Source organism: Rhipicephalus microplus, chromosome 8 (genome assembly GCF_043290135.1).
Source record: "Rhipicephalus microplus isolate Deutch F79 chromosome 8, USDA_Rmic, whole genome shotgun sequence".
Classification (NCBI taxonomy): Eukaryota; Metazoa; Arthropoda; class Arachnida; order Ixodida; family Ixodidae; genus Rhipicephalus; species Rhipicephalus microplus.
The window spans coordinates 82,606,547-82,617,655 of record NC_134707.1 but is presented as its reverse complement, the minus strand read 5'-3'; the positions used below and the strand labels follow the sequence as shown (position 1 = coordinate 82,617,655).

The window sequence follows — 11,109 nt, the reverse complement described above, 5'->3', positions numbered from 1 at the left end:
GTCCATGTCGTGCTTTATATAATGTAAAACCGTCCACAGAAGATTGCGTAACGTGGGCTACAGTGTAAATGTGAATTTCCATGCAGTTTGAGCACGGCACTTCTAACGAAGCAGCTAGCTGCATGCGTCGCCGCCACGACAGGCTTGAACATGAATTTCGAGCCTATAGTGTGTTCTCAAACAAAGTGGTGCTATAGCTTTCTCAGAAATTTCACGTCCCGCTAGTACTTGGGTTTGGATGTAGATATTTAGGCGCATAATCTTGTTTTTGAGTTCTTACAAATAATGACCGCCAGCGTATATATATTTAAACACGTGTGCTTAAACAATTGAGCTCGAACTGCTAGAATATATACAGTCATACTGTCGAACGTGAGTTTCGTCCTTAAATTCATTGCATTTATACGCGGTACATGCACTTGGCGGTAGTGTTCAATTTGCACAGCTATACGGCGAAGTACTCTTTGTATATTACCATGGTGCTTTGCTAAATGATGAAGACAACATAGCTTATGAAGTGATTGTTCTTTATATTTGTTTTATGTTCACATATATGTCACGTCAGTACCGCTGACTCTGCGAGAGAATTTGAGAGAGTGCTTCGTTAAAATTCTAAAGCAGTGAAGTAAGGCACCCGACGCGTGAAGTGAAAAGTTGTTCTCTCCTGAAGAGTAATTGCAACATTTAAATATTGTGCGTAATCTCTTACGCCTCTTCCTTTTACCGCCGTCAAATGAAACCCAATAAGTGGCAAGATGATGATGATAATGAAAACCTTTTTTTTTTTACTGAAAGGTTTCTGGACAGATTTGGCAATGATAGAGTGCACGTTATCACCGCTTATATGCGCGCACACGGTGTGGCAGATTCGCGCATGTTTACGGTGGTGACTGAACGGCTCACTTCCCGCGCCAACTGTCATACGACTGTCATTTGAGGCAAGTAACAGCTAATTCTACTCTGACTGCCGAAACCTTCCCAAGTGTTGTTGAATGTTCGAATCAACTTCTATAAACACTGCGAATGATGAAGCGCAGATATGAATAAATGGTCCACATGTTTTATTCGCAAATCAGATTTTGACAAACGGGCAACCACCGTTCCGCTAGGACTGGTTTTAGTTTAGGTGACAACGCAAGTAAATAGGACGAGTAAAATATACAGCACCTCTTACAAAAGGTGCAACGTGTCTACACGTCGTATCCAGAGCATATTTCAGATAGTCTTAGACACCTTCAGCGTAGGTTTAGGTGGACATTAAAGAACATCATGATTGATTGATTGATGATTGATTTGTGGGGTTTAACGTCCCAAAACCACCATATGATTATGAGAGACGCCGTAGTGGGGGGGGGGGGGCTCCGGAAATTTACACCACCTGGGGTTCCTTAAAGTGCACCCAAATCTGAGTACACGGGCCTACCATTAAAGAACACCAGGTGGTCGTAATTTAAAAAGCCTTACACTACCGCGTTCTTCAAAGACATATCGTATTGTTAGGACGTTAAACAGCAGTTAATATAAATTAGGCACTAAAAGAAGCGACTGAACTCATTTATATGAGCAATACATATTAATAAAAATGTAGCTGATCCCCCTTTTTTTAGAAATGCGTATAACACGACAGAGAAACGCGCCTTCATTGAGGTAGTTGAACGTTTATCATGCATTGTTTCGCACAAGTCCAAAAGAACGAATGCTACAGCAAGAAATTACAAAGTTATGCAAATAGCGACAAACAGCAGCAACACTAAACTTGCAGCGCGCGCGTCAAGCAGAAAGGATGCACTGAAGGAGCATACACAGGACGAGCGCAGACTGTCAACTCTCACAGCTCGACGCTTTTAGCATGCTCTTTAAACAGAAAGAAAGGCGCACGAAATGGACGCACAAGTACACACAGGGCAAGCGTGCACCACTGTCACAATTCTTATTTCTTCGTGTGTGAGCAGCGTGCTACTTTCGTAAACGCGGCCACGGCAGCAAGCGAAGTGACTTTCGTGTTCTCCCGAATCACGAGTCTGGTCAGTGCGTGCGCTGGAGAGACCGCGCTACGTGTGAGCGGCGCTCCTCGAAACGCGAGAGGCGACGCCCTGAGTGGGTCCAACACGCGCTGGTAGTGCCATCTCGCTACTGATGACAAAAACTCATCGAAGCTTCGGAGATCTAAGAACCATTATATGGTATATGGTGTATGTAAATGCTAGACGTTTGCAGTCACGTACGTTTTGTAGCATAATGACTTGCGCTACGACCTGAGGTTCCAGAGGTCGCTGGTTCCACGCCCCATGACATTGGCTGTGGGTATCATTTTTTCTGTTAATGTGTTAGTATATATTTACAACGTCATATCTGGGGTGGAAATACGTCAGCGGAGTCGTGGTGGACTTCGGCATACAACACTTTTGTGTTAAATGCGCTAGAAAGATGAAGACCTACTCGTATTGTCTATGTTTTTTTTTGTCCTGTTTATTATCTTGAATTCCAACTAGCCCAGGCGATCATTTTTATAAACACTATCGGGAACATTTTCTTCTTCATCAGCATCTTTGCTGGTGTAGTTGGCTAGAGTGGCAATCATTACATCGTGAAGCACATGAGCTGCTTTGCAGCTGAGTAGGAAATCATCGTGGTGGAAATTTCTCGTCGAAAGAACGTAGTTTAGCACTACCCCTGCGTCAAGCGCTCGCACAAGGTCGGCGACGTCTACTGGATTGGCGATCTTGTCTCGAACAGCCGAAAAGAGGGCCACTGGAACGCTTATGCGTTCCAGTGGGTATTCAGGAGGCTCTGCCTGGAATAGAACATATCAGCTTAATTACTTCACATGTGTCAATTCGGGTATATGGTGTATTGATCCACCAGCCGAACACATGAAAGCTTGTAAAAGAGTCTAAAAATGCATGCAATCATTCAGCAGTTCTTTACCGGTGGATACTGCAGAGTTCAGAAAGATTGCTCTCAGTGTCCGTGACCTTCGACACACCAAAAAAGTTCTCTAAGTTTACGTGCTCGGTCTCAGCTTATGTCAAAGCAGCGGCGCGAAAATAAAGCGAGTCAAGAAATGCTAGCGCTCATGCTTAGCTGCCCACTGTTGTCGTTTACTCGAGCACTGGACATTACTGCTAAGGTCACGCGAAAAGTCTGAAGCCATCTGTGGGCACTACTAGCAAAAAAATCAGTGGTTGCTTCCTAAGGCTGCCGCTGTGAAAACATTGGTTACTTCGCATACGAGGCTTTGCAATTTTTCAAGCCCTGGTAGCTGAGACAACTTGTTGAAGAGAATGTTACTTTCATCGAAGTATTACATGCCCGTAAGTGGTTGAACTAATACTTAAAAAAAGAGTATCTAACCCTCCGCTGGGTCAACGAAATAAACAGCTATCGCTTGGGCAAAACGCTTTTCAGAATGTGAAAGAATGTCGTGGTGGGTCACCCAGGTCGTCTCAGTTGTCTTAAGTGGTTTCGAGAAATTCACTATCTTTTTATGGAAATTTCAATCAATTAAATTAAAAAACGCACAGCCACTTAGCTTTCTGCAGGTGGAAGACCAGCGAGGCTCGTTGCCTTTTTTCATTAAATTGTGAATTTTCTCCCTATGAACACCATTTTACCTATCAACGTATTCATTTCTCCTTTGAGAGCACACTGGCTACCGCCCCGGGTGATGCGACAAATGGAGATGAACTAAAGCGTGGCGAAACCAGCCTGTCCTCGATGTGATTTATTGTCGAAGGTGCTCTGGTACAAAAAGAATGGGGTGTGTGTGCTTTTCTGTCTGTCTCTAAATCAAAATAACAAAAAGAAAATTGGGTAGTCTGCTCTAATATGAGGTGTGAAAGGTTCAAGCCAATCTAGTGCAGATGAGAACGGGAAATATCCCAAGGTAACTTTTGAAAAAAAAAACTAAGTTTTTTATAAAAAAAGAAGGAATAAACCTAATGAGTGCGGGGTGCAAGTGCAAACAATTAACCGATTAGGTTTTCAGGAAGAAGCAGGCCTACAGGCATCAGCTGTGTATTTCCCTAATTTCAGTATTTGGGTTTCGTGCGTGTATTTGTATGTGCGTGTGCTTGTATGTCTGTGTGTTAATTTAAGAAGCGTTTCTGTTCAATGCGGGAAAGTCAAAACATGACGGTGGGTTGGGATGTGAGCCAGTGCGTGGCAGTGAGCTAATGTCAACTGGTACAACACTCGGCAGCAACGAGTAGCTACTCGTCCCACCTATCAGCCTTGCTCGACGCAGCGTACCTCCCGAGGAAACTTTGTATGGAAGCACCCTGCTTTACTGGTTTGTAAATGTTTCTTGTTGTTACAGTATGATAATTTTAGTTTCGCTCTACGCAACCCATAAGCTTTTATTGCGCGAAGGTTTTGACAGTGAGTGAAAACTATTTAGGACAACTATCCGTTGTCAAAATGTCAAAAGTACCTCACCTTTCCATATTTAAGGAGGTTGTCCACCTTTCCGTTGTCGTACATCGCAAATCGCTTTGACTTCGCGACCTGGAAATGCAGAAGTTTCGCTGAAAATTATTATAACTTATGGGCTGACTGCATCCTCGTCATACAATTGCAGATTTTTCACGCACTGTACTGGTGTTCATGAAAATACTAGTGCGCAAAAATGGCCAAATTACGTTCGGGAGCATCCAACTAATTTACCAAAATGAAAATCACCTACATTTCATACGCTATTCCATAAACCAACCGGGATTTTTATTCTCAGTTCTTCTGCCGTGGGCACTGCCTATCATTATTTCGCAGTAGATAAAATAAAGCTATGGGATACCCAGCCAGTAAGGCATTTCGATAAGAGTGCAATGTACTAACCATGTAGGTAGTTTTCGTCTACCTTAAAAAAAGTGAGGAGTTGAAAGTTAACCCGGAGTCCCACACTACAGCGTGTTTCGTATTTCTATCATGACTATGACACATTCTACACGAGAATTACTGTTCTTTTGTGAGCTCGCTAAAACTCTAGTTACATTGCACAAACGCCAAGTTGATATCGAGATAAACGTAATTACGAATCAACAATAGGTTAATAATCTGCGATCAGTCTAAATGCAAACTCTAACAAGCACTTGCTTTTAGGAGCGAAGCTCTTAAGGCGTGGGCTGTGCGTCCCTTGTATGTAGCCACCTCTCGTTCAGTTCTTGCAGTGTTCACTAGATGGCGGTACTTGTAGCTGACGGCATTAAGTATTACGCTAGCCACCACCCGATCTAAAGGGTACAGCCATATCCATCCATCCATCCATCCGTCCGTCCGTCCGTCCGTCCGTCCGTCCGTCCGTCCATCCATCCATCCATCCATCCATCCAAAAGATGCAAGATGTTATAAACTAGACGGCGGTACGTGTAGTTGATTATGAAAGATGCGAGGTGTTATAAAATAGGAATGATGCCACATATGGCGCGTGTCATCGTTCGATATAGTGCGGCGACGTACGCTAGGTGGAGCGTTGCAGTAAAATTGAGTGGGCAAAATGTACGGAGGATTCATGGTTTACCAGGTTTACCTCCGGAGCTTCGCCCACTCATCATCATTCACTTCGTGGATATGGTGGCACTTTTTTTGATGAGTCAGTTGTATACAAGTCTGAAGTGATTATACCAGCCACTCTCTTTCCGAACGTTGGCAGAAAGAAAAAAGCCGCCGTCGGGTAGGTCAAACGTTCCCTTCTTGCTTGCGGACTTTTGCACAAAACCTGAACGATGTAGTTCACTATAGTTGGTAAAAGAATAGCAGAATGTGCGACTATAGCCAGACCTTCTGACTTTCAGCTGCCCGTTAGCGCTAGAGTGACACGTATCAAAAAGCGCGGGTGTGGTGGACGTTCAGTTCCGTGGACAAAGGGGTGATACGCAAGCTGTATGAGGAACTGACGACTCTTCTATGATATATACCTTCGCGCGACCCGTTTGTCTGAGCATTCTCAACTCACGTCCGCAAGCATGCACTCTTTGCAAAAATATACTAGTAGCTGTGCAGTTCGATAATCAATAGATCGTGCGGTGTGTTACTAGCCAGTTAATTCCTTGCATGCATCGCTGAACAAAACAAGAAAAGACAAAGAACCAAAGATGAGCACTCGTGTTTGTGGGATTGTTGTTCTGTCGTCTTTTTCAGCTTTGCACGCGAATTCAATCTGGAATACCAGCTAGACCGCACCGATACTGTACTTCCGGTAGCAACAGCAGCTATTAGTGCCGTTTCTAAAACTAGGCAACATGTATTGCTACATTTTTACCATTCTATAAGCTCTACGTCTTGCTCGGACTGCAGCGCCATTACACTCGCATCATCTTGCACATAAGTGGGCGCGCCTGTCTGTTACATTAGGTTAAACCGCAGTCCCACAGTACAGCGTGTGTCATATTTCTATCATGGCTACGACACATTCAATACAAGAATTACTGTTCTTTTGTGAGTTCTCTAAAAACTGTAGTTAGATTGCACGAACGCCGTGTTGATATCGAGACAAACGGATTCACAAATCAACGATAACTAATTGATCGGCGATCAGCCTAAATGCAAACTTTAATAAGCACCCCTGAGTTTACCTAATTTTATCACCCATTCTCTTCAATTACTATCATAGCTTCCCACGGCGCCGTATGATATTGCAAATGATAGAATACGAATGAAATAATGGTCACAAATATAGACTTCGTTAAAGACGACGTATTTATTTTACCCTGCATGGTTTAGGCGCAGCAAGTACTTTTCGCAGCAAGTATTACTGATCAAATGTAGCTACGACTAAAGCTTGGCCTATCGTTCACTTGTAAAAGATAGTTGGGGTACACAGGCAGGCTTTTTAATACCATTTGTGGGGGGCTGGCTGCGATGGCTAGAGAGAAGGACACAGAGGTGTGCTCGTGCTCTATAGAATACTGCGCTGTCTGACCGACCGACCGACCCGACCGACCACTTCTTTAAAGCCCTCGCTTTACAGCCCTCGCCTTCACTTTAAAGCCTTCGCTTGCTTTAAAAACTGCGTTATCAACGTAGGTGCTATGGCTTCCCCTTCACCCATGAAACTGACCAAGCTAAAGCGATGCGATTCTCTAAGGAACCAAGCTTTCACGCGTCACCGATGGTTGGTTAGTTTCATGTCCTAGGGTTGTACTGCATTGTGAACGATAGGAAGTGGTGTCTCAAATAATTGAAACAGAACTGTAAAGCACAAAAGCCGCGTCATCGAGTGTTCTGGTGCAACAAGGCCATCAGTTCTGGGATTATCACAAAGATAAAAAATAATGTTCAGGGTGCCAATACTCAACGCTTTGCCACGAGCCATGCATGATTGACTGACAAGGAATGTTATCATGTCAACATTTGGAAGGAACCGACATTTAAAATTTGTGAAACTCAACTTCTTAGAGGTGGCATTTCGAAGTGACATTCAACAAAGCAGTTTTCTCACAATGTGTTTTCCCGATCAGCATTCTTTCTTTTTTCAATTTTTGATGCGATCAAACATGTCTCCGTTCAGGTTTTGTTGCCACTTCATACCTGGACCAAATGATGAAGATTTTTTATCGAAGTTGCTTGATATGTATGGACCATATATACCGGGGTCCTTGTCTGAAACGAAGGCAAATTTCAGTTGCTGATATAAGCAAAATGAGTTGGTCTGAACATACGTATCAACACTATAACTTCATAATTGCGTGCGAGTGTAGCAAAAGAGTAGATACATTGCCTGACTACACCTGCGGGACCGTCTTAGCCAAACAAAAAGTGTAAAGTTTACTGAAGTTACTACAGATATGAATGCGCATAACAAACCAGATTAATACCTGACTGTCGTGACTGATTGTATATAAATTTACTGTGGCTATATTATATGTAGGAAAACATTCATATTTCATTTGTATATGTTAAGTTATTATTAGCTTTTATTGGCTCTATATTCGCTCGCACATTAAACACAAAACGCTCTTGTACGTGGTACAGAGTGACCACATTGCCACCCTGATCCCGGTACCTTCTGCATCACCAACACTTTCTTCAAGCCAACACACACCAGCACGTCTTAGGCGTAGAAATGTGAAACTACCTCGAGAATATCATGTCGACAAGGATATTTTAGCGCCCGTGTTCACAAGCACTCCTTGACTCGAACTCAACCTCAAGGAATCCTAGAGACTTTTGGAATTGCAGAAATCATAATGCGAGACAGTCCTCAAGGATCCCTCGAGGTCGAGTTTGAGTCGAGGAGCGTTTGTGAATGCTGGCCTAGATACCAGAATTGGAAGAACTTCAACATCATTCAAGACTCATGAATTGAGCCTGGAAATGAAAGATGGCATATGCCCTCTTTCTTTCTTGCCCGTGAAAGGCAACGAAAGGCACACCTACTAATGAAACATCGAACGATTGGATGCTGTGCTCCTCACAAATTCAGATATTTCATTATTCCACGGGCTTTGACACCAAGTTGCCGTATTGTGATAAATGTTCAGAGACAGGTATACTCCGTCCTAACCTGAGCATGTTGTGCAAATGTAAAAGAAAGCAGCATTACCATACAGTACGGGCGATATTAGCTCAATAAACTTTCATGACCATGATATTCAGGTACTAAAATAAAGTGTTTGAATTCCCCTGATACATGCCTAATGCTCTGTATGAGCGTTACAATTCCTCTCAATTTGTGTGAAGTTTGTTAAGTGAATTGAAAAAGAACTGAAGCAGGGCTACTATCAGAAAGTATCTTTTATGTTCTCATAGACCTTCACTAAGCACACGCTTGATTCGCAAATGAAGCACCGTGTACAAAACATTCAAAACTGCGAATACAGTAATATTGAATTGTACACATAAAAATTAAAAACACTTCATTTGTTTTATTCGTGAATCTCATTAAACACAGCACGGAAAGTCCCCCCTCCCGCCCTTTATTGAGCCTGAAACACTGATTGTAGCAGGGTACTACTAGATGGCCCTACATAAATCCCAGGAGAGCCCAAGTTAGAGTCATGTTTTCACAACGTCCTGCAAGATTCCAAAGTTCACATTTACAGTATACTACGATAATGCGGCACCAGTAGATAAGCTCTGAAATGAAATTCCTTCTATAGTGGTGCGATACAATGCTATAGCTGTATGAGGCTCCTCAGCGAATCGAGAGCAGTTGCTGGATTGAATGGCACGTTGGTGACTAAACTTGAAACAACGTCAACTGATCGCATCGCACGAATCAAGTCACTGATTTCATAAATCCATCATTCACACTCCAATGGCGCGGCCCCGTCACCAAGCTTACCTTGTTCACCTGCTCAGGAGTGGCTGCTAGGGCTATAAATAGCGTCGCAGAGCAAATCACTCCACCGAAAATGCTGCACAAAGGTTTACCGGTAGCTTCTGCCGCCCCTGTGAAGCTAAAGTAACCGCGCTTTCCAAAGGGATCAATGAGAGGCTGAAAATAGATAGTAAGCAAGCTGTGTAAAAAAGATCAAGAGTGCATGTATTGATACTCTAGCTTAAGCTGCGGGAAATTAAAGAGAATAATAGTATAGAATTTAAACACGACGCTCTTTTTGCTTTCTTTAGAGATTTATAGGACTCGTATATTTTGAAAAAGTGGAACACACAAGGAGAACTCGTGTCAAAGATTCCAATAAATATGCGAACAAAATGAGGCGCTTCTAGAATGAAACTGCTGTAGTACAAAATAGGCGTGTATTGCTGGCGTGTATTTATTTATTTATTTATTATTTATTTATTTACTCTATCATTTATTCATTCACTTTAAGACGTTTAACAGGCCCCATGTGCAGTATGGCGTCAAGGAGTGTCGCAGAGCAAAAACAAACAAAAACAAAAAACTTATACGCGAGTGTCAAGAGAGAGAGAGAGTGTGTGAGAAAGGAAAGGCCGGGAGGTTAGCCAGATATTGGCATCCGGCTTGCTACCCAGCGCTGGGAGCGGGGAAGTACGGGCAAGAAAGAGGGGGAAGATAGAGAAAAAAAAAACCGCACGCGCACTCATAAGACAACGAAAACACACGCAGGAAGGGCGTCCTAGCTACAACCGTTCAGTAAGGCCGGTCGATCAAAAAAGTGTAGTAGCGCTTTCAGGGCCTTCTTCTGGGAAGTCGCGTCCTGTCGATACTGCAGAATCCCCTGCTCTGACAGAGGTTGATCATCTAATTTGTTGAGTTCCTTGCGAAGGCATAGTCGTTGTTTACTATATGCTAGGCAGTCACAAAGAATATGTTGGATTGTTTCCTCTTTGCTACAGTGGCCACAGGCTGCGGTGTCGGCCATCCCAATGCGGAAAGCGTAGGCGTTGGTAAACGCAATGCCCAACCACAGCCTACATAACAGGCTCTGGTCTGCTCGGCAAAGCATCGACGGGACTTGAAGACTTAGCGTAGGGTCAAGCGAGTACAGTCGGGCATGCTTGAAGTGTGGCTGATTCCATTGTGATATGGTTTCCTGGCGAGCAAGCCTGTGGAGCTTTCATGCAGCATCTGTCCTAGAAAGTGGTAGTCGTAGTTTATGATCTTCTGTGTGGGCTGAGCGGGCAGCTTGATCGGCCCGTTCATTTCCGATGACTCCGCAGTGATTGGGCAACCACTGAAATGTAATTTGGTGCCCTTTCTCAGTCGGATGGTTTATAACTTCTGCTATCTCTAGTACCAGCTGCTCGTGTGGTCCACGGCGTAAGGCTGATAGCAGAGACTACAGTGCCGCCTTCGAGTCGCAGAAAATAGTCCACTTGCGTGTAGGTTGATCAACTACAATCTGCAACGCGGCACGAAGTGCGGCCAATTCTGCTGCCGTTGATGTTGTTGCGTGAGATGTCTTGAATTTAATTGTCGTGGCCAACCTCGGTATCACTACTGCTTCTGTAGAGCTGTCCGGCTGAACCGATCCGTCAGTGTATATATGTGTCGAGTCTTGGTATTTCTCATACAAGAACCGGCTCTCAAACAGTGTGAGCTGTTTAGGAGCCGGTGACGACAAATTGACCTTTTTCTTGACGCCAAATATGTTAATATTAATCATTGGTTGAGCGAGGCACCATGGCGGAGTCACAGGTCTAGCGGCAGGAGATAACGAAGTTGGGATCGACTCATCATGTGCGGTC

The 11,109-nt window shown here is 43.7% G+C and overlaps 1 protein-coding gene across 4 annotated transcripts in view; it reads right to left on the bottom strand.

Annotated features, from left to right (window-relative positions):
- Positions 1 to 2,439: 2,439 nt before the first annotated feature.
- The window catches only part of LOC119165646 (gastric triacylglycerol lipase-like), a 78,351-nt gene continuing 69,681 nt past the window's right edge, over positions 2,440 to 11,109 (bottom strand). For 3 of the 4 annotated variants that reach the window (XM_075872223.1, XM_075872224.1, XM_075872221.1), the window contains 4 exons: positions 9,281 to 9,433; positions 7,525 to 7,596; positions 4,438 to 4,506; positions 2,440 to 2,794 (listed from right to left, as the gene is read on the bottom strand). In XM_075872223.1, coding sequence (XP_075728338.1) covers positions 2,489 to 2,794; positions 4,438 to 4,506; positions 7,525 to 7,596; positions 9,281 to 9,433 — 600 coding nt within the window. In that variant the 3' untranslated portion in view covers positions 2,440 to 2,488. The remainder of the gene's footprint in view (positions 2,795 to 4,437; positions 4,507 to 7,524; positions 7,597 to 9,280; positions 9,434 to 11,109) is intronic. The other variant, XM_075872222.1, reaches the window with a different exon arrangement.